We start from the raw sequence: 22562 nt of genomic DNA, 5'->3' as shown, positions 1-22562 counted from the left end.
TTTGCTGTCTTTTCGCGTGTTTTTGAGATTTTTCTGAAGTGAGTCAAAGGTGATTTGTGTGATAGGTTAGTTTGGCATGACTAATGACATTTGATTGGTGATATGTTGAGTCAAGTCGACGTTTGAACCATGTGAGATTTGAGCCTATGTTCCAAAAGTTATATTAGAAAATAAATTGCATATATTCAAGGTTTTGGAAATTTCTTTCATGTGTGATTTGTAATGCTCAATTAGATGACCTAGAACTTGAGTGATTATGCATGTTGAACTTGCAACTATCGAGTCCTGTGTTTTGAAAATGATAAGGGCATTAGGTAACCCATTAAGCCTTTCCTTATTACTCAGCACAATATATTCCCCTAGTTAGCCTATTTGAGCCTTCTTAGCCTATTTTTTCCTTTATAATAACCTGTCTTTTAGCCTCATACCCTTCTTTTGATTAAGCCTTCTCCGATTTGAACCCTATGTTAGAATGAATTACTATAAGTCCATGTTGTGATACACTTCATTTCTTCGGCACTAGTTAGAAACGAACTTTGGGTAGGAATAAGCCATAGTATGAAGGAATAATTGTGGGTAGTGTAGGTATATATATATATATAAAGGCAAAAGCCAAAAAATAAAAAATAAAAAAAGAAAAAAAAAGAAAAAGAAACAAAAAAATAAATAAATAATAAAATAATCATCTTGATGAAGTATTTTCATTTAATTTCATTATTAAAGTTTAGGTAGTGAATAGAGTAAGGATTTCATTGTTTATGTCGATTTGTTTTTCATGTGCTAGCATCGTGTTCTTATTGTATTCTTTTCTGACATATTTTAGCTCTTGTGTACCCTTTTTCCTACCCTGACCATAAGCCCCGCTACAACCTTTATTGAAAGTCCCTTTGATTCTTCATGCTAGATTCGAATATTTAAGTAAGGGAGATTTGATTTTTACTCAAGCCTATAGGATAATCTTTTGTTGCACTACCGGAGTGTTGAGCAAATTATACACTTAATTCCTTCAGAGAGCATGTGTGAATACACGTTATCTTTTGAGGTTGACTTGGCTTGATGTGTTGGATTTCAGATTGAATTGGTTGTGTTGGATTCTCTTGTCATATTGAGTTGCCTGCGATTTCTTTGGCTTATTTCGAATCTATGCTTGAGGGCAAGCATGATCTAGGTGTGGAGATATTTGATAGTTAGAAATCACATGCATTAAATGTTCATGTTATATGCGATATTTGATTGATTTTGATTGAATTCTACCTTATTTATATGCGTATTGTTTATTTGTTGTGTGCATAGGGAAAATATCAAATTTGGCGTAATTGGTAGAAGAAGTAAAGAAAAATTCAGATTTGCATAAGCTAGTTAGTCATGGCCATGACTAACTATACCCTCTTGACGTGAGAATTTAATTAAGGGCCCAAAAGCCCAACTACAAAATAATTAGGGCAAACATTAAATAAAAGGAGGGATCACACGTTTCAAAAGGGGAGAACGGTTAGAGCAGATACGCACAGAAGCAAGAGACTGACAAATTCATAGATCGCGCAGGAGCAAATCGACAGAGAAGATTTCCCCCTCCCACTATGACTTTATCTTTCTCTTTTGTTCTTTGTTATTTGATTATGGAGTAGATACTTTTCTGGTTTGAAGGGTGATAATGTTTTGGTTCTTTTGTTTTGGAGATTCTTGATTTTCTTTATAAAAGTTCTTTCTGATTATCAATATTTGTGTAATTTTGAGAATAGCGTTTGTGATTGTTAGCTTCATTGAATATTTTGGTACCGATATTTAAATTAGTCTGATAATCTAAAGTCAATTTAGGTAGGATATCTGTAATTGTATTCGCACTTGAATAGGTGACAACCGAGTTGAATAGTTCCTTCCCGGGGGTTAGACAATCAAATCTAATTGCTTCTCCTAGGTAGTAATTTTTTTGAATTGGGTTTTTCTAGATTACAATGCGGTTAGACAATATTCTTATTGGCGCACCTAGGTTTATTTGCTTAATTAGGGGTAGTTAATGGTCGTACCTTAATTACCTACACTGTAAGGGAAAATTGGTTGTCAGAGCTTGTTGATAGCTATAACCAATTTATTGATACTTTAATAAGAATTAACTTTATTGAATTAATGATAAAACACAAGTGCCATAACTGCATCATCCCTTGAGCCAGACATCCCCTTGATAGTCAGTTCCCCTTTAATTTAATTGCTTTGTTATTTTATTTTCATTAGATAATAAAAGAAAAATACCCCTTTATTTACTGCATTAGAATACGAAAGAGTGAATCACACAATCCCTGTGGAGACGATCCCTTCCCCTGTATTACATTAAATTGTGATCACGGATTAGGTGAAATATTTGATTGACCGCGCGACAGGTCATTAAGCACTTTTTTGCTCATAGAGACTCATGATTTGCTCAGATCTGCTTTCTCCCACCCACTTCCTTATGCCGCAACACATTTGGAGAACAAATTAATCTCGTCTTTTCTTATGGCTACTATTGAGATGGTCATCTTCTTTCACTGATTTTTGTTTCCCTTATCTGCAGTGCATTTTGTCAACTTCTCGGGCCAATCCTTTAGGTCAATCATTTTATTCTTTTATCATGCACTTATCTCCAATTCTCTTCGCTAGTTTTTTCCTCTAGTGTTGTCTCTTTTTGTGTCTGTATTCGGCACTTCAGCCCTCGAGCCATCGGCGCCTTACAATTCACAAACTATTCATCTGATGGTGGCATGAATCGATGGCTTCCTTATTATATGAGAGTAAATATTTACCTAATCGATAGAGGTCACATTATAGGTATTGTCATCTTTCTTAGTGTCAACTTCCACTACCATTGCCGATAGGCACAAATGATCTTTTAGTGTTGGTTTTTCCATCAATGACATGACATTCACTCCCGAAAAAAAATCCAATCTCTATCTTTATGTTTTCTTCTTCCAGTTAAAAGTAATCTTCATCATCGATGATGATATAAGGCTAATCAGCTGGCTTAAATTGATTGACAGCCTTCCATTTGTTTATTATTTGCTCTGCTTGAATGGCACAAGAAATAAGTTGTTGAAAATCACCGAACTCCTACAAAGTAAGTTTTTCATTGAGTTGTGGATGCATATTTCTCACCTTTATATGTATAGCTTCAATATCTAAGATTTTCATATTGTAAAGATTTTTTAAATTTTGAAAGCGCTCAATATACTCAGTTACCGGTTCATCAATTCAATAGTTGCATTCATTATATCAATTAATATCACTTCAATGGTGTACTATAAAACCGAATGTGAAATGCCCTACATATCTCTTTCCATTATTATATAGAGTTTGGTGGTAGTGCCAAATGCCAATGAATGTGACACCGGTTACCGATAGCAAAAATATTTGAAGTTTATATCAATCACTAATTTTGCCATATTGTACAATAAAACGGCTCACATGCTCCATACTAGAACGTCCATCTTCTCATAAAAAAAAAAGAAAGTAAATTTAGGCATTTCAGTGTTGCGTGGTAGTGGCATCATATTGCCTACCCAATCGAAATATGTTGACAATATATAGTGGATCGATTAGGCGTATATGCTGCGCAAAAAATCCATGAATAGCCATTACAAATATTTGGTGATTGATGATAGTTTGAGACACCGAAGTTCTGCTTCTTTTTGCTGGATTGACCCCTCTATTTGTGCTTTGACATTATTAAGGCCTTCTAATCGACCAATTGCCTGTTGAATGGATTCCTTGGTTTTGGCCAAGGAAGCCTCCAGACTTATTCGATCCAAATCAGGCAAGGGTGTTTCAATGGTCAGAACACGAGCGAACATAACTTCATTCCGGAGTTCGGATAGTCGCTCCATCAGTTGGTGAAGAATGGATGTAGCAGCCGACTCTGAAGATATTTGAAACAAAAGACCACCAATGGCTTGAAGAAGGCTGTCAAGCAAGTCTGTTCCCAAGTCGGGGAAAGATTGGTCAATAGCCTGTGCGATTATAGCTCGGACATCCGTCGGAATGGGGATAGCCGACAAGAGGGCTAGATCAGAACATCCCTGAAATAAAAGATGTTTATCTCAGACTGAATGGAGCATGGATATTGAGAATTGATTGTGGAAATTGTCCTTACCTCTGGACGAATGGTGGTCACTGAAGGTGCTAGAATAGCCTCAAGTCTGGAAAGCTGGGCGGCTGGTATTACAATGGCTGACTCGTCGGCTGCTTCAAGTGGGCGTTGTGGTATGGATCTGGGTCCCTGAATGATGGAGATATAGTGTGTTAAAAATCATGTTAACACTAGCTTGTAGTTTGGAAGGAAGAATCTCAAGTGGTTACTAGATTAACAGAAGTCTCTGAGTCGGAGGAATGTATTTCTTGTAATTCTTGTAAAAGGCCCCTCGGTGGAGCAGCTAAGGGTTCTTCCTCGTGTCTGTTTATTTCTGGTAGAGGATCCACTGCCCTTGGGTCTGCCACTCTCACATCGGCAACCCCCAGGTCAGCTGCCCTCTGGTCTGCTACTCTCAGGTCGGCAGTCCCTAGGTCGGCTGCTCCCAAGTCTGCTACCCTTTGGTCGGATGCATTTGGGGCTGCTACAACAAGTTCGGCGGGAGCATCACAAACGGCCGCCTCAGGGATAGTTCTGTCTCTTGAGACGACCGCAACAGAAGCAGTCGTATCACTGTTCGATGGAACCCTTGTTGTTGCTGGTTCGGCCGGTGAAGATGCTCTTACTGGGGCCCGTCGTTTGGTTGGGGGTTCCGGTTCATAGAGTTGGTCGGTTGGTGGCTTTGTTGGTTTATTTGGAATTGGAATAGTTTGGCGGACGCTCTGGCCGAAATATGACATGTATATCAGAATGATGGTTAATAAAATGCTAAGTACAAAAGTTGTATTGAATCAGGATTATTGGAAAAATACCTGGACGAGGTCGGGTCCTTGCAGGTGCCCGACCTGATGAGCGGTCTCTCAAAGGTTGTTGATCGTTTCCAGAAGAGGGAATAGCTTGAGTCTAAGGAGCTCTTCTTTTCCTCTGAGGAGTGCCCGACCCAGTGCCTTGAGTAATCAAGTTCCTTCGGGTGTTGGTCAGAAGGGTCGCCCCTAATGTTAACGCAGGTGGAGGAAGGAGAATGCCCAGCAAGCGATCTTTGTCAGAAGCAATCAAGGCCCAAGTAACCGACCACCACTCGCGAAAGGATTCAACTGAAGTTGGAGAAAATTTGTAAGGAATGTAAGAGTTGGAAGTTATGTAATTTGTGAGTTGGGATATGTATGGGGCAATCGAATCAGGAATGGCTCTCCCATCCGGACTTTGATTATTAAATGTGGATGAGCAATGGGACCAGGTAAGGCTTATTGGCATCCGAATTGACGGGCCAAGAATTGAGGCTGGTAGCTGAATGTATAAAAAAACTTTGGGACCCTTTTTATCAATTTTCTTACTAGCAAATAAAGACCTGGGCTGAAGAGCAACATCCCAGGAGAAAGAGTAAGTCGGATGTGGAAGTGGGTCTGGTCCAGACAAAGGTGACGGAACAGGGAATGGTCAAAACAGGCCGGATGCATAACCAATTACCTTTTATGTATGTAGAAATGGGTATCATTTCGATTATCAGTAAGAATGGCAGTTATGATCGGATCAGACGCTTGGAGGTTATTACGACCTAAGCAAAGTCGGTTAAGGGCTACTCCTAGAGACTTCTCAAGTGTGGGGGCAATGGGAGGATGACCGAATTGGAAAGTATCGGAAAATAGAGACGGAACCAAAGTTCTAAAAACCAAAAGGGGCCTGATGCAGCAGTGTCTAATTTTTTACCATCTTTTTCTGTAATACGGGTACTAACCCTGGATAGCCCTTCAAAAAGATTGACAAGAGAAAGGGTGCCTAATGAAAAGAAATGACCCGAACCTATGTGTATAGCAAGATCAAGGTGAGAAGGGAGGACACATTTCGAAGGGGAAACTACAATATACTTACAGAGCCAAAAGAGCAGGAAGGCTGTGTGTTCTCGGTCGGTTACAGGGGTCCCGTCTGCTCCTTGTTGGTCGATTAGAAATTTAGTCCAGCCCCATTCCTTCATGTCCGTCAGAGACCAGCCCAAATGGTCTGCATTGGGCTCTTGCCCATCTAAGGCACCCATTACAGGGTCTTCTCCCACAATGGGTAGATGAGCGATCATGGCCACGTCCATGAGTGTGGGGCCAATAGGGGCTGTTGGAAGAAGGAAGGTGCAAATCTCAGGGTGCCAAAACACCGTCATTGCTAGAAGGACTTTCTCATGTAGATGACATGGGAGAGTAGACAGATGTATGGCTTGATCGATCTGTTGACTTTTCCATTGATCCTAGAAATGCTCTGCTACTCTTTGGTACCAGGCGCGGTATGGATCCTTGGGGTCCGTCAAATGAGTTTTGATGTTGTCATGGAAGCGGACCACATTGTAGTCATGGTTGTTGACAGCTAGTAGGTTTCGGGCTTCCAAGACCTCTCTCATTCGGTTGGAGTCTTCAACAGTTGTGCAATATGGACGAACAGTTGGAGTGCGTGTTTTCGTCGACACAAGAGTGGTGTCAAGGATTGATCTGTTGAAGGGAAGTGCAGGGATGTATCGATTCGCCATGGTTTAGAGTTGTATAGATTGTGATTCACAAAGGTTAGTATTGAAGAAGGGAGAGTTTAGTGGAATCAGGTATGTTGCAGTAACTGATGCAGTTGCAGAGGCGATTTCTCAGTAGGGTTGTGATTTATGAACTTCCAAACGGCGATTGAGAAATGGCGTTTGAAAATCCCTTGCCGGCGGGCAAGTTGTTACGTATAAAAATTATGATTAGGTCAAAAAGCCGAAGTTACAAGGAGAACATGGGCCAAAGATTGGGTTGGTTGGATTGATCAAGGGGTACTGTGAGAAAATTGGGTGAAATAGACATATTTCTAAGGTCCGCAGGTCGGAAAGTCCGCAAGACGGAAGGTCCGCAGGTCGGAAGGTCCACAGGTGGGAAAGTCCGCAAGACGGAAGGTCCGCAGGACAGAAGGGTTCGCAGGTCGAAAGATCCGCAGGTCGGAAAGTCCGCAAAACGGAAGGTCCGCAGGTCGGAAGGTCTGCAGGTCGGATGGTCTGCAGGTTGGAAGGTCCGCAGGTCGGGTGGTCCGCAGGTCGGATGGTCCGCAAGTCGGAAGGTTCGCAGGTCGGGTGGTCCGTAGGTCGAAAGTCTGCGGGTCGGTTGGTCTATAAGTCGGGAGGTTTGCAGCTGGACCAAACAAGTCGGATGGTCTATAAGTTGGGAGGTTTGCGGCTGGACCAAACAAGTCGGATGGTCTGTCAGTCGGGAGGTATGCGGTTGGACCAACAAGTCGGATGGTCTGTAAGTCGGGAGGTTTGCGGCTGGACCAAACAAGTCGGGTGGTCTGCAAGTCGGGAGGTTTGTAGTCGGACCAACAAGGCGGAAGATTTTCGGTCGGACCAAAAGGGCGGAAGGTGTGCGGTCGGTCCAGAGAGTCGGATATTGTTGCGAGTGAGCGAGAATGGTACTTTGGTCGGTTGAAGGCACGTGTCAGCAGGAGAAGGGTTAGCAGGCGGTTGAAAAAGAGGCATTGTAACCGTTCAGGCGACGGTTTCCAGTACCGTTTCTGAAGAGTATTTAAGGATAAAAATTTGCAACTGGAAAATCATCTTCAATCATCTACAAACGACATCAAAGTCAAGAGATTCGGGGATCACCACTTTAAATTTCCAGTATTTTACTTTCCAGTTTATTTTCTGTACCGTACAGTGTTTAGAGATTCCTAATCTCATACACTAATTAATCAAATTTAAGGATATTTCCATATCTTTGAATTTTATTTTTTGTTTGTTGAAAAAATACATCAACAACATGCATTCAATATATTTTATTCCAAAAAATAAAAATAAATAAATAAACGAGTTGTCTAATCAAGATTTCAAAACCTTCAACTCATACACGGATTTTAAAAAAAAAATCACTCATTCATATGAATCCCAATACAACTATTGATTACATAAATAATAATAATATTAATTACGAAACAATAAAAAAAGGCATGGATTCATTCTGATTTGCTAGACTGATCTTCTGTGTTCAAACATAAAATATTTTCCATCGCTGAAGATTAAAATTTGGTTCGGGTGAAAGGAATTTAGATTAATCAACAAACGATCAAATTGAATTCATAAGATTTTGCAAAGAATTGCAACAGCCAAATTTTCAATATATGATCCCGATTAAATGCCAATTAATTCAAGAAAACATCTAAAATTCAATATGCTCTGATACCAATTGTTGAATTTAAATGTCCGATCCTTAAAGCGGAAGCGTACCTGTAGATGAAGCCATATACGAATCTTGGGTGATTAAAAGGTTTGGTCTTCCAAGATTAAAGTGCCGGCTTCCTTTCTGTCCTTGACGGGTGAGGAGCAGAAACTGCAGGGAGAATCAGATCTCTTTTACGGCACGCTGATCCCGGGGACCTAACCTAGCCTATTTATAATAGGGCAAACATAATTTTAATTACAATTATGCTCTTAATTAATATTATTAATTTATCACGTCACCAAAATAATAATATTATACTGGTAGTTGCACTTTCATTCAATAACAATCAAACCTATCAGTCAATAATTAATTATATTAATTAGACCACTTAAATAATATGACTTAATAAAATAATGACTTTAACAACATATTCGATACACATATTTGATCCAAATCCAACAGACGCTTCATATAACATCGGCCTCACCAAACACTTTAGATTTGCATTCCTCTTTTTTATAATTTGATTGTTTAATTCAGACTTAAGATATCTGAGCATTTTCTTATTGCCAGTTATTATTCTCAATACATCATACAACTATCTTAAGAAAAATTTTGTTTCTTTATTAATTGTAGTTACCACTATTTGAGCGTCGTCTACGGTCTTATTGGAAATAAGCATGTGTACGTAGGCAGGAGGATGCAGTTCGTGATTTTGTTTGTCTACATATTTGGTGACGGTGTATTTTTGAGTTTTTTCATTGAACTGCAACTTGAATCTTACTTCACACCCAATATGCATCTTGTGTCTTTTTCTTATAACAGATGTATCTAATGGAGCGGCAACATCCTCTGAACATTTTCATTTATTATTGGGGTCAACTCTAGTGCATTTTTTTTACCCCTCCTTATTGCAACAATAGTAAATATATTGCACGTGATGGGAATAATTTTTCGCCTTTTGTGCATTTGCTTTCGCACATCAAACCCTCGTCTATGTGCATATATACAATATGACATGTACGCATCGTCAGGCTAAAAGAAATGCATTGGTCCAATAATAACCTGACAAATCAAATGATATATGACATTATATATAAAATATGTTATCCATAGTAATATACTATTTTTTACGAAATATAGTCATATGTTAACGCTTCAGCTCGAAGATTGTGCAATTAAATTATTTGCTTTCTTTTTTTATATATAACATATGACGAGATAATTATTCTATGCATTTTTTAGGCGTTAAAATAATGGGGAAAAAGTGGATATAATTTGATTTTGAGACCGTTTCAACTCTCCATGATTTTAAAATGTTGACCTTAATTTTAAGGGTAAATTATTATAAGTCAACACTTCTAAAATTGGATAAGGTATGATGTTCCTTACCTTATCGGTTTCAAATATGATTTACCAGAGTAATCGATTAAATTTTGTTACAAAATTTATCAATTTCAAATAAATATTTATATAATTTTTTTAAAAACAATAAGATTTAAAATTGTCCCAAAGAAATAACAAACCACTTTTTTTTCGCCACGTATCAGTCGCACAATGATTGAATTTGATAATTCAATCAAATTTAAGGTATTGCGTTGTATTATTAAATGTCCGCAATTCCTCAGTTGTTTTGTGTATTGATTCAATAGTTTCTGTGTACGACTATTGATATATTGAATGACTAATATGAATATGATGCATGTAGTTTTAGAATATAATGTTCAGAAGATAAATATATGATGTAATAAAAATTTATCAATATGATACATTCCTGAGAGGTGAAAAAGAGAAAAAATTTATTGGATTCCGTATTTTCTAGAACGTCATCTTCGTCCACAGCATATTGGAACTCATCGGAATGCGCATCATTTTGTCCCAACTTGTTCCACACTTCGAGTTCTCCACTATATCTTTTCTTCAATCAACGTCGGCAAAGAATGTGTAGTTCTCTATTTTTTTTGTTGCTATGAATTGATTGAAATGATGAGCAAGACAAGCATATATCTTTATTTTGTATTCTCTTGATTTATGTTGAAATGAATAATGGCCTTATTTATTATATGAATTAAATTACATATTTACCCTTACCTGCAATTTCATCGGTTCATCAATAATCATATTTGACGGTTGTGAATTTTTAAGGACCATTATGAATAATGAAATTATGAAGATATCTGAACCAATTGATGATATATGGAATGATATTTTATATCCAAATAATAGTTAGAGATGATATTTCACGAGAATAAATAATATAATTTTGTAAACAATTGTGAAGATTTAATAGTAAAAAAAATAAAAATAAAACAACAAAAATTGTATGTCTAGTTTATAAACATAGTTAAATTAAATGTAACCCCAGAATTGGATAAGGTGCACCAGTGGTCTAGTGGTAGAATAGTACCCTGCCACGGTACAGACCCGGGTTCGATTCCCGGCTGGTGCATTTTTATCATCTTCGTGACACGACGCCGTTTTCCTATCATCTGCAAATATTGGTGTTACATTTAATTTTTAATTTATAAATATTATATTATAAAACTATTTTTTAATTCAAATGTCTTTTTTAAAATAAATATCTCGCACAGACAGCTGTGTTTTGATATTTTAATTGATGATATTATAAAATTTACATTTAGTTTTTAATTATAATATTTTAATCTAAATGCCTTTTTCAAAATAAATATCTCACACAAACACAACTGTGTTATGATATTTAATATTTTAATTAATGAAATTATAAAATCTAACTAGAAATAATATTTATATACACATATTTTTTAATTTGTTTAAAATTGATTGAAATAGAGTATTATTGTATTATTATTACAATGAATTACGTTGATTTCGATTTGATAAGTGCATTTGTTAATTTGTGTTTTAGGGTTGGTTGAGTTTCAAAATTTTTAAATTAGAAAAATAAAATATTTATTGTAATATTATTACATAGATAGCCAATAAAAATATTAGTTATTTCTACCATTAGTCACTATTTTATATATATTACTCTTCCGTCCCAATATAATAGTCTTGTATATCATTTTTGTTCGTCTCAAGACAATAGTCTCATTTCCATAATTAAATATATCACTATAAAATTATTCCTACTTTTTCATTATTATTACACAATTGTCACTACTTTTTACACTAATATACTCACAAGGGTAAAATAGTTATTTATCATTACTTTTTACCAACTACCAATATAATATGAATATTTCTTAAATTGTGTGCCCAACATAATAAGACTATGCTTTTAGGATGGAGTGTGTATATAATATATATGAACCGAATGTAAATATATAGGCAAGGTTGAGTGTCAATAAATATTATAGTGTACGTATAATTATATATATATTATGATTATACGTATGAATGTATGGGGATGGGATGTGACGGGTATGTTTTTTTTTATAATTGCAAACATACTGTTTGTCTACCTGGTTAATCACCGATTGAGAATCCCCTTTTATAATAATCGACTGGACTTTCCTGGTTATCAAAGCCTCCAATCCTAAGATTAAAGCTTCATATTCTGCCAAATTATGGGTCATGGCTTCCAATTGCAGCTGCAAACTGACCCTTTGGCCGTCTGGTCCTTCCAAGAAGACACCTGCGCCCGATCTGTTTCCTGCAAAGTCTGCCAAAAAATCTGTTATTACTTGGCCTTTGACCGCCCTTAAAGGAGAATGATACAAATCGAAATGCGCTAATTTAATGGCTCACTTCATAAGTCTGTCATGCATTGTAGGTCTTTGCAAAATTAACTTGATGAGATCAATCTTTGAAATAACCTCAACTCTTCTGGGTAACATATAATGTTCAAGTTTGGTGCATGCAAACACCAATGAATAACACATCTTCTCTGGCATTGTATAATTTAATTCTGGTCCTGTGAGAGTCTTGCTTAAATAATAAATTGTCCTTTCCTTTCCATCATCACCATCTTGAGCCAATAAGCAACTGACCACTTCATAGGCACTTGCCAAATAAAGTTTGAGAGGCCGACCTTCCTTGGGAGGCATCAACACAGGTGGTTGAGCCAATGCTTGCTTTATAGCCTCTAAAGTTGTCTGTTGGTCTGGTCCCCACTCAAAGGAGCTTCCTCCTGCCTTTAATAATTTAGTGATTGGTCTGATATTGCCAGCAGCATTGGAAATGAACCGCCTGAGATAATTTACCTTCCCCAAAAGACTTTGAATTTCCTTAACCGTCTTGGGTGGTCGGCTGGCAAGGATTGCCTTGGCTTTATTAGCATCAATCTCAATTCTCCTTTCATGAACCAAAAAACCTAAGAAACTCCCAACTGATATACCGAAAGCACACTTGGTCGAATTCATCTTCAATTTGTATTTCTTCATCCGACTGAAAGCATCCTCAAGATCTTTCAAATATCCCTTTGAAACTAGAAGATTTGACGATAACATCATCGATATACACCTCCATAGACTTACCAATGAGATCATGAAAAATTGAGTTCATGGCCCTCTGATAAGTCGCCCCAGCATTCTTCGAGCCAAAAGGCATAACCGTCCACTCATAAATACCTAACGCTCCTGGACATCTAAATGTTGTCTTGTGAATGTCTTCTTCTGCAAAAAAGATTTGGTTATATTCTGCATAACCATCCATCAGACTGAGAATTTTGTGTCCTGCTGCTGAGTCAATTAACATGTCGGCCATAGGCATCACATACTCATCTTTAGGAGTGGCCATATTAAGATCTCTAAAATCGATGCATGTCCTGATCTTCCCATTCTTCTTAACCACTGGTACAATGTTGGCCAACCAATCTGCATAACGGCAAGGCCGAATGAAACCTACTTTAAGAAGTTTCTGAATTTCTTCTTTGATTTGAGGCATTAAATTAGGACTCATACGCCTTGGAGGTTGCTTGTAAGGCTTGAAATCTTTTTTAATAGGCAACCGATGCTCTATCAAGTTTCGTTCCAAACCAGGCATTTCTGAATAATCCCAAGCTAAACAATCAATATTGTTTTTTATAACCTCGAGCATCAATTTTTGTTGCTCTTCAGACAAATAACCACTCATCCTGATTATTTTTGGAACCAGGTCGGTTCCTAAGTTGAAATCCAATAAAGGATCTTGTGCTGAGAAAGCTGGCTCTGTTTTCTCTAATAAATCAGGCCAATGAAATTGCTCATCTTCTTGGAAATGAACATCATATATCTTTTTATTTTTCTCTACTTTTTTCAAAAGATGGTCTAAATAATACTGATTAATAAGTAAACTACAATCTTGTAAATCTGCACCTTCCATAAGAAATATATTATAAAAATAGGTTTGGCTTTCTCGAGAGCCATACAGTACAACTGTTCTTTTAAAAGAACATTGAATTCTGGCTAATGAATTTAAAACCCTTCTTGGGGTATTCATTAGCCATAAAAAACTGAGACATTGAAGGTACATGACCATAATAAAAAATTGATTCTTCAACTTGTTCTGATGCTCCGAATGGATTGTCATTTGCTTCCATTTTGAAGACCTTATTGTCTTCCTAGAACATTAATTGTTGATGCAGTGTGGATGGCACACATTTAGATACATGAATCCAATCTCGTCCAAGTAAGATTGAATATATAGTGTATGCGTCCACCACAAAGAAAACAGAGGAAATCTTTTTCGGACCGACTTCAATTGAGGCGACCATCATGCCTTCTGGTCTGGTCAGCTGCCCTGTAAAGCTAGTCATCTCAAAATCCACAGGAGATAGATCGTGAATTTCCTTTCCTAACTTCTTGAGAGTTTTTAATGGCATTACATTGAAGACGGCCCCATTATCTATGAAAACCTTTGTGAGTGGTTTCCCACAAATATGAGCATTAACGTACAGAGGCTTCAAATGAGACGCTGTGCCTTCTGGAATGGGAGGGAAGACTATTGGAGGGACCTCTGACTTAAAATCAGGATCCGAAATCTTTGCCCATTCTGGCTCTTCTACAAATTCATCCACCAGACTTGCCCACAAAGCTTCTTCTTCAACCTAGTTAGTTTCTGTCAGTCGGCAGGGGATACGTGGCCCTAATCGAGATTTGACAGACCTTGAAACGGTATTTGGAATTTCACCTTTGGTTTCAATTTCAGGTTGAATTGTCAGAGATTCCAAACGAAATTCCTCCAGTGATGGGTTAATGTTAACCTTCTCGCAATGTTGACACCTGAAACCTTTAACTCTTTCATCTGGTAAGCCTTTACACTTCTTTTGCATGGACCGACCTCTTTCTGCCTCATTCGGCTGGTCAAAGACAACCCTGATGGACCGACCTCCTTCAGTATACTTAGCAGCACCTCGGGTGTCGTTCGATTGCTTTGATGAGGCGACCCGTAAGTACCGACCTCCTTCCGGAGAATTATCAGCGCCTTGCATATTCGGCTGCCTTGAGGAAGCGCCCTTGTCCCTGTATCTCGCAGCATATCTGCGCTTGGCATTCCGAATCTGAGTACGATTCATGCCTGGGAAGCGAGGGTCCACATCAATTGGTAAAGGTTTCTTATTTCGAGTCCATTTGCTTCCGACCGCACCCGTCCTAGTCGGGTGGTCCCAAACCAAAACTTGCTCCTTTAATTCCACGTTAAAAGAACCGTCTTGATTATCCCATTTTTCAGCCACTATTTTTTCGCAGACCTTGAGTTTCTCTTCTGGTCGGCCACTGCTTAATGAATTCCCTTTTTCCGATCTGGAACTCGCTTGTATATTAACCATTGTTGTGGTTACTTTTGGAAACGGTTGTTGCTCTACTCCCAAAGTAATATACTTGAGCCAACCTGCCTTAATAGCCTTTTGGATCTCATTTCGAAAATGAGTGCATTGACTTGTATTATGTGTGAAAGAGTTATGCAACTTACAATACGGCATTTCTTTGATTTCTTCCTTAGTAGCCAACCTTTGCCCCTTTGGAATTCGGATTTGACCATCCGATAGCAAAATATCAAAAATCTAATCGGCTTTTGAATTATCAAAGGTCGGTTGCTCTTTTCCTTCAGTTCCTAGTATTGGCTTTAACTTAGAACATACATAAGGCTTCCCTGACAGTATTTTGGCCGCCATCTCTTCCGTTTGATCATAATCAAAGTCGTATGCCTCTGTTTCCATACTTGCCATATGCTGGACTTTATTACGCCTGAAATTCTGATCTTTTTCTCTAAAAAGAGACTCCAAACGTGCAGCCTTAGAAGCAAGGCTTGCCAAATCTTCTACATCATGGGCAGTGAGCGCCTCTCTCAGACGACCATGCATGTTCCTGACCACTAAGTTGGTCATTTCATTTTCATTGATTATAGTAGGACAACGTCCTTTCATCAAACGTACTCTTTCAATAAACTGTGAAGCTGACTCTTCTGGATATTGTTTCAATTCCAATAAATCAGTAAGAGAGATGGTCGGTAAAGGATTGAAGAACCTAGCATGAAACGCCATCTCCAACCTTTCCCAAGTTTGTATTTGCCCAGGTGGCAGGCTTACAAACCATGAGAACGCTGTTCTAGTGAGAGATAACCCAAATAACTGCATTTTATAAAAAGGATTATTTCCAACTTCCCCTAACTGTGCTGTAAAGCGACCCACATGCTCAATGGTGGAAGATCCATCTTCCCCTGAAAAAGCATGGAAATCAAGTGGTCGATAATTCCTTGGCAGTGGATAATCGTTGATGATCCTTTCGGGGAAAGGCCTTTGATATGCAGGGCGGTTGGCCATCTGAGAATTCAGACCAAAATGCACTCTCAAAACCTGCACAATCTCTTCAAGATCCACACGAGGATGCTGTTGATCAGGGATGAAGATGGAATCTTGCACATGTGCTCCCTGCCTCTCCTCCCTGACAATGTTTGGCTGCATATTGTCAACTCTTGGTCCCAAAGGCACATTATTAGGGAAAGTTAAAGGAGTCTTTCCCCTATTCGTTCGGTTGAACGTCGTGGCGCTTGGAAGTGTGTTGTCGACGTATGATGGTCCTGCGAAATTTGCTTGCATTCTTGATTGTGATATCCCTGGTGGTGTCTGAGTGGGTTGAAGAGTAACCCTTAATAAAGTTTGGTCTAACATGTTCTGCATCAGATTTTGTTGCTCGCGCAACATGATGTTCTGTTGCTCGCGCAACATATTTTGCATCGCCGAAGTTTGTTGATTGTTCAATTGCTGAACATAAGCCAACCAATCGGTAGGTGGTTGGGGAATCTCCCCTGGATTTGGCATGACGGGTGGTGAAACATTTTCTCCCGCCGGTGCTGATGATGATTGAGGTTGTGAGTCTGCCATACTTATTTTTCTGATAATTTGGCCAGACCTCAGTCGTATGAAATTCTCTGTTGATGTAGGATCAACAATCTTGCCTTTCTCCCAGTGTGGTCGCCAATTTGTTGAAGTATTTTTTTTAACAAACAAAAAGTAAAATCCGAAAATAGGAAATTATCTTCGAACTTGATATATTTAGCATCTGAGATTAGAAATCTCTAAACACTGTACGGTGCAGAAAATTAACTGGAAATTAAAATGCTGAAAATTTAAATGATGATCCTCGAATCACTGACTTTGTCGTCGTTTGAAGTTGATTGAAGATACCTTGTCAGTTGCAAATTTTAATCCTTAAATACTCTTCAGAAACGGTACTGGAAACCGTCCCCCGAACAATTACAACGCTCTTTTTTAATCGTCTGCTAACCCTTCTCCTACTAACACGTGCCCTCAGCCGACCGAATTTATCACTCTCACTCACTCTCAACAGAATCCGACCTCCATACCAACCGATCTGCTTATCCAACCACGAATCTGCCGATTCTTTGGACCGACCGCAGACCTTCCGCCTTTTTGGCCCGAACGTAGCTCTTCCGCCCTGTTGGTCCGAACGCAAACCTTCCATCCTTTTTGGACCGACCGCAATCATTCCGCCTTGTTGGTCCGACCGCTAACCTTCCGGCTTACAAATCACCCGTCTTATTGGTCCAGCCGCAAATTTTCTGACTTACAGACTACCTGACCTTTTGGTCCAGCCGCAAACCTCCCGACTTACAGACCATCCGACTTGTTGGTCCAGCCGCAAACCTCCCGACTTACAGACCATCCAACTTACACATCGTCCGACTCACTGACCAACCGACTTACGGACCTTCCGACCTGCGGACCTTCCGACCTGCGGACTTTCCGTCCTGTGGACTTTCCGACCTTCGGACCATCCGACCTACGGACTTTCCGACCTGCGAACCTTCCGACCTGTGGACCGTCCGACCTACGGACTTTCTGACCTGCAGACTTTCCGACTTGTGGACTTTCCGACCTGCGGACCTTCCGACCTGCAGACCTTCCGACCTGTGGACTTTCCGACTTGCGGACCTTCCGACCTGTAGACCATCCGCCCTAAGGACTTTCCGACCTGCAGACCGTCCGACCTACGGACTTTCCGACCTGCGGACCTTCCGACCCGCTATTTCCTCATAAATACGTCTATTTCACCCAATTTTCTCGAAACACTCCCTGATCGATCTAACATGCTCAATTATAGGCCTATCTGTCTCTGACTTGAGCTTTTTAACCTAATCATAATTTTCATGCATAACATATAGATAAATAAAAATATTTGATATTTGATAATTGAGAAGAAAAATATAAATAAAAAAAAATTTGAGTAAATCTTAATTAAATTAATTTAAAGATATTAAATGTATTTATCATTGATAAATTTACTAAAATTTAAAAATAATCCTCTTTTGTGAGCGTACAATTTTTTTTAGAACGGTTAGAACGTTGTTTTGCCCAACGACAATAAAACTTAACCGAGAGCGCAAGCATCAACAAAGACCAATAATTTATATTCTATCTTTTATGTTCAGAGAAGAGGTAACCGAACCAACACACACACAAGACAAAGTGTTCAATCGTTCAACAAACTAGATATAAATTTGACTATAAACAAATCTAAGCTAAGTAGCTTTTTCATTAAATTTATACTCAACATTAATTTCCATTAACCAATTTATTTATTTAACCCACACACGGTACGGTACACTCACATTTGAGTAAGATCGAACCCTACCAAGGGAAACCGTTTGTAATGTTCAATAAAAACATATTATCTCTCATAAAATATAAAACAAAATACTATTTAAACCAAAATTTAAATAAAAACTCCAAACAAAGAAACCCACAAATCTTTTACAAAACCATTTGATCGACAACTTAAAAACTTGATCAAACAAAAGCCATGGATAGATGCATAATTAATTATACCGTACATATCATACATATATATGTTAAACAACACACAGCACTCATCATTCATTCTATACACTCACTCACTCACTAATACACACCTCACCCCGTATAAACACCAAGTAAATATTTCACGCCATAACCACGTATGTAGTACCTATGTGTAATGAGGCAATGATAGGTAGGTATACGTACACTGCCTTGGTCGCACTGAGATGAAACCTGGGGCTGCCGGGAGTCGGGAAAACATGACCGGTATGGTAGTTGCTGAACTATGGGTCTTCGCTGCCGAATTGGCTGCTGCTGTTTTTAAGTATATTGAACTTGCAGAGAGGGCAGGTCGCATTTATGTATAGCCACTTGTCTATGCAGGTCGAGTGGAAATGGTGGGTACATGGGAGCTCACGCAGTTCGGCACCATCATCGTATGAACACAGGCAAATGCAGCATTCCTGCAATTCATTCAGAAATCCAACCTCAGTGCTATGGAGAAAGTGTTTGTATATGTGGAAACTCTCAAACATACCATGCATCAACAAAATACTGCTTCTACTTAATACACTCACATATGGTATGTGGATCCCAAAAGGCAGTCAATAGTGCCTACTCATTTTACATCATCTAATATTATGTAGTATTGAAGACATTAAGCAAAATTGTCAAAATAATAAATAATAAAAATCATCATATCAATTTGCATAAATTTAAACCATTTCCACCTATATACCTTTTTCTTCATAAGCTAAGTACAATTTTCTAATTTGGACTACATTATAACTTATTGTCATCCATACTCTCTATTTTTACGGGTGGAGGGAGTATTCCTAATAGATTTGTTTTTCTATAAATGTTTAAATAACACCCAAAATGTTTTTTAAACAATTTTATATGAATTTTACAATTAAATACAACTAATTACCTCCAAATATCAATAAAAATTTAAATATATCAATTTTATCAATACCATGCTGATTGCCCTAACAGGTACATGAAAATACTATAAATTGCGTATGAAAATACACAAGCAACACATTATGTATTAATTATTAGTATGTAGTTTTGATTTTATTTCATGTGTATTGCTTAGCTATCAGGTATATATTACAGCACTATCAGCCCGGTGCCGTGCTAATTATATTTAATCAGCACCGTAACTGCCATCATATCAATAAAAAGACTAACAAAGGTAATGCTTTTTGAGAAAGTAGGTAAATCTAACGACAAAACATGCCGAAACACTCTTAGAATTAAGTATATAACTAAATGAAGGTTGAACAGTCACCAGCAGTAGGCAGCAAACAGGAAAAGCTATGAAAACAAGTGGTAAATAAACATATTTAGAAATAGTGAAACTATAATCAAGTTGAATAGTCTATGGAAGATGTAAATTTCAAATGGGACATACCGCATCCTCTGAAGGAATGACATGATCTGTGGGCGAGTCAGTATCACATTCAGTCATAACTCCTCCATACGATCCTTGGATTTCACTGTTTTGCTTCTCGGATTCACTAATTTTACGAAATTTGTATCTTGGTAGTTTTTCAATGTCTTCCTTGCTAGCACCCTCCTGAACGTGATTTGATTCGAGACAAAACTAAGCACAATGAATACACAAGCTCTATAATGAACATCATAAAAATTAACATTTTGATTGTCACACTTATCGTCACTGTCGGGGAAGTGACTTCGGCACATTAGGCATTACAAGTACAGACACAATTAGTCAAAGCTCAAAGATGAACAAGACACTCAAAGAACAAGAAAAGAAAGCTCTGAAATTTGAGTTCTAGCCAATAGTGCCAGTTTTACATACAAAGAATCACTTTACCTAGAATATATGGGCACTTTCACTTCAATCACACAAAATATTTAAAAAATTCGTCGAATCTACTTTCTTCCTATCATTCTTCAAGGAACCTACTTTTACAGCTGCTAATAGTGATATGTTGATCAACTTTCCCGTACTCCTTTCGTTATTGAGATAGTTGAATTTTTATATTGAATGTGATCTTACTTAAATTTAATGAAAGTTCAAGTAAAATGAAATAATTAGGATTATCTAATAATCTGCTATGATACTGTTTGTTGATCATACTAACTTTTGGCATCTTATTATTCCCCATTATACTTGTTTCCGATGAAATCATTCATAACATAGGCACTGCTCGCAAAATCAGCAGTTCATTGTGTTCGAAACAACTCAAACAACAGCAACACTGTCTCCAAGGCAATATGAAACAATCATAGAACCCACTGTGCGAACACAACTACCAATCCATAAAATTTTGGTCCGATGCTTATTCAAAAGAAGAATTGGCACATAGCTTCAGCGCAGAAAGTTTTGTTAATAGAAGCAAAGACTTTAACAAACATATTCAAACCTGGTCCGCCACTGCATATAAGAGTGCAATAATGCATGGTAGACAGCAGCAAACAGCAAGGCCAATGACACAAGCCACAGCAACACAAATGACAACAAAGAACACATCAAATGCCAAAAATGTAATGCAGAGCCTGCAAACAGAATTCATCGTTGGTAGGAATATATTGAAACACGTGGCGCGTAGAAATTGAAACATTACCCCAACATTAAATATCTAAACGGACCAGTAAAGCTGAGGCGAATCAGTTGTCAAGCTCTGACCACCGGCAGATACCCAATAGAATCCAATTATCCACCAAATGAATGAGAACATAGTATTCGCAGACTCCAGGGGTTTAACAACACTGCAATCATTGAAGTTAAAGCTATGATTATCACAAACCCTAGTGAACCACGGCCTTATCGGCAACTGCTGTTTCACATAACTTTTACATAAGAAAATCAAAGCAACATCCACCCTAGGTTTTCTAAATCAAATAACAAATTATTTAAAAATCAGGATCACAAACAATATTACTACTGTTAGATGCAGAATCCTAATCAAATGATCATTTCTTCAACAGTATGATGCAGAATTAGCCAAAATTCGTTGTACCTCTAATATCAGATTAATAGACAAAGTGAGAACATCCTTCAGAAACTACAAAATCCTACAAAAATATCTTCACTTCTAAGTTCAAACCCTACCCATAGTTATGTTACATTCACTTCAAGTCCATTTCAAACTCGAATATAGTTCCTTTCGATGATCAGTTGATTTAATTCTCAAGCCACAGTAATGAAACTAATTAACCATCAAAACCCCTCAAAGAATTCCACTAAATAAATGTACCTAGTTTCCTCATCACTCCGGCGGTGATCGGAGAAATAGTTACCGGATTCTATATCATCATCTCCGGAGCTCGAATTGGAATAATTCCGACTATACCTAAACTGACCTCTCTCGCCTCCACTCTCCCGACCTTGCTGCAAATACCTCTTCTTATACTCGGTTCCGACGCACACCACGTGCAGGACGCACTGAAGAGCATAACCGATTATCCAGAGTCTCAGCGGCATCGATGGCGTTTCGTTCTGGCTCATAACAAGCACGGAAATCGAGACAATCACGAAGGCTATGTTCCAAACGATGTCCAGTATCACTATCGGCTTCGAGTAAGCCCAATCGCTCTGGCGCTCCTCGATTTCCTCGGCCGCCGCCTCGCGCACGCGCACGGACGGCTCCCGCATCGGGCGGCTCCGGCTGCTGGCGCGGCGGAGGAACTGAGCCGCGCCGCGTAGGCTGGGAGGGCGACGGAGGAAAGGCGGGCGGCGTACGCGGGAGATCTGGTCTCCGAGCAGGGGCGTGGGGTCGACGGCCGCCGCCGCCGATGAGGTAGTGGTGGTGTTGGAGAACATCGTCGTTTCCGCCGTTGGATTGAATTCCATCTGACGATTGATTGATTTGATGCACAGTGCTTTTATATTTATTCCGGTTTGGATTGGAAATCCTTAAATAAGTACTAGTCATAGCCGTCGATTCACGTGTGATTGATCCAACGGCCAGGATTGAAGTTCAGCTGCGTCGGGGAATGATCACTGATCAGTGCGTTGTATACGTGTATTGTATTGTATTGTATTGTACTATCGTTGTTTCTTCACCAAGAAAGCATTAGCAGCTTATTGACGTCTGTAATCACGAGAAAT

General features: G+C 38.5%; 2 protein-coding genes and 1 non-coding gene across 4 annotated transcripts; 1 reads left to right on the top strand and 2 right to left on the bottom strand.

Annotated features, from left to right (window-relative positions):
• The first annotated feature begins 10640 nt into the window (after positions 1-10640).
• Positions 10641-10711, top strand: TRNAG-GCC (transfer RNA glycine (anticodon GCC)). The gene has a single exon. It is a non-coding gene; the product is annotated as a tRNA-Gly (tRNA).
• Positions 10712-15223: 4512 nt separating this feature from the next.
• LOC127261224 (uncharacterized) lies at positions 15224-16123 on the bottom strand. The gene is made up of 2 exons (XM_051289471.1): positions 15851-16123; positions 15224-15790 (listed from the first exon to the last, which is right to left on the bottom strand). Exons 1-2 carry the CDS (start codon positions 16121-16123, stop codon positions 15224-15226), a joined length of 840 nt encoding a protein of 279 aa, XP_051145428.1.
• Positions 16124-18365: 2242 nt separating this feature from the next.
• On the bottom strand, positions 18366-22342 carry LOC127261171 (E3 ubiquitin-protein ligase At1g63170-like). Of its 2 annotated transcripts, none has more exons than XM_051289401.1 (5): positions 21709-22342; positions 21101-21220; positions 20875-21007; positions 19896-20057; positions 18366-18942 (listed from the first exon to the last, which is right to left on the bottom strand). In XM_051289401.1, the coding sequence occupies exons 1-5, from the start codon at positions 22302-22304 to the stop codon at positions 18763-18765; spliced, it is 1191 nt and encodes a 396-aa protein (XP_051145358.1). In that variant the 5' UTR covers positions 22305-22342; the 3' UTR covers positions 18366-18762. The 2 variants fall into 2 exon arrangements, with proteins under 2 accessions (XP_051145358.1, XP_051145357.1); XM_051289400.1 differs by having other exon boundaries at positions 19896-20060; positions 21709-22340.
• Positions 22343-22562: the final 220 nt, after the last annotated feature.

The sequence above is a fragment of the Andrographis paniculata genome, unplaced genomic scaffold (assembly GCF_009805555.1).
Source record: "Andrographis paniculata isolate CXL003 unplaced genomic scaffold, ASM980555v1 Contig62END, whole genome shotgun sequence".
In the NCBI taxonomy this organism is placed as follows: domain Eukaryota; kingdom Viridiplantae; phylum Streptophyta; class Magnoliopsida; order Lamiales; family Acanthaceae; genus Andrographis; species Andrographis paniculata.
This window is presented reverse-complemented; position numbering and strand designations above follow the sequence as displayed.

Bases quoted from the DNA above. Each gene is read 5' to 3' on its own strand.
- LOC127261224 (XM_051289471.1), bottom strand. From the start codon at position 16,123: ATGCAGCCAAACATTGTCAGGGAGGAGAGGCAGGGAGCACATGTGCAA. The intron at 15,791-15,850 runs GTGGGTCGCTTT...TATAAAATGCAG, and splicing joins GATCTTCCACCATTGAGCAT to TTATTTGGGTTATCTCTCAC.
- LOC127261171 (XM_051289400.1), bottom strand. From the start codon at position 22,304: ATGGAATTCAATCCAACGGCGGAAACGACGATGTTCTCCAACACCACC. The intron at 21,008-21,100 runs GTCCGTTTAGAT...TTCTGTTTGCAG, and splicing joins GATTCGCCTCAGCTTTACTG to GCTCTGCATTACATTTTTGG. The intron at 18,943-19,895 runs GTATGTCCCATT...AATGAATTGCAG, and splicing joins TCATTCCTTCAGAGGATGCG to GAATGCTGCATTTGCCTGTG.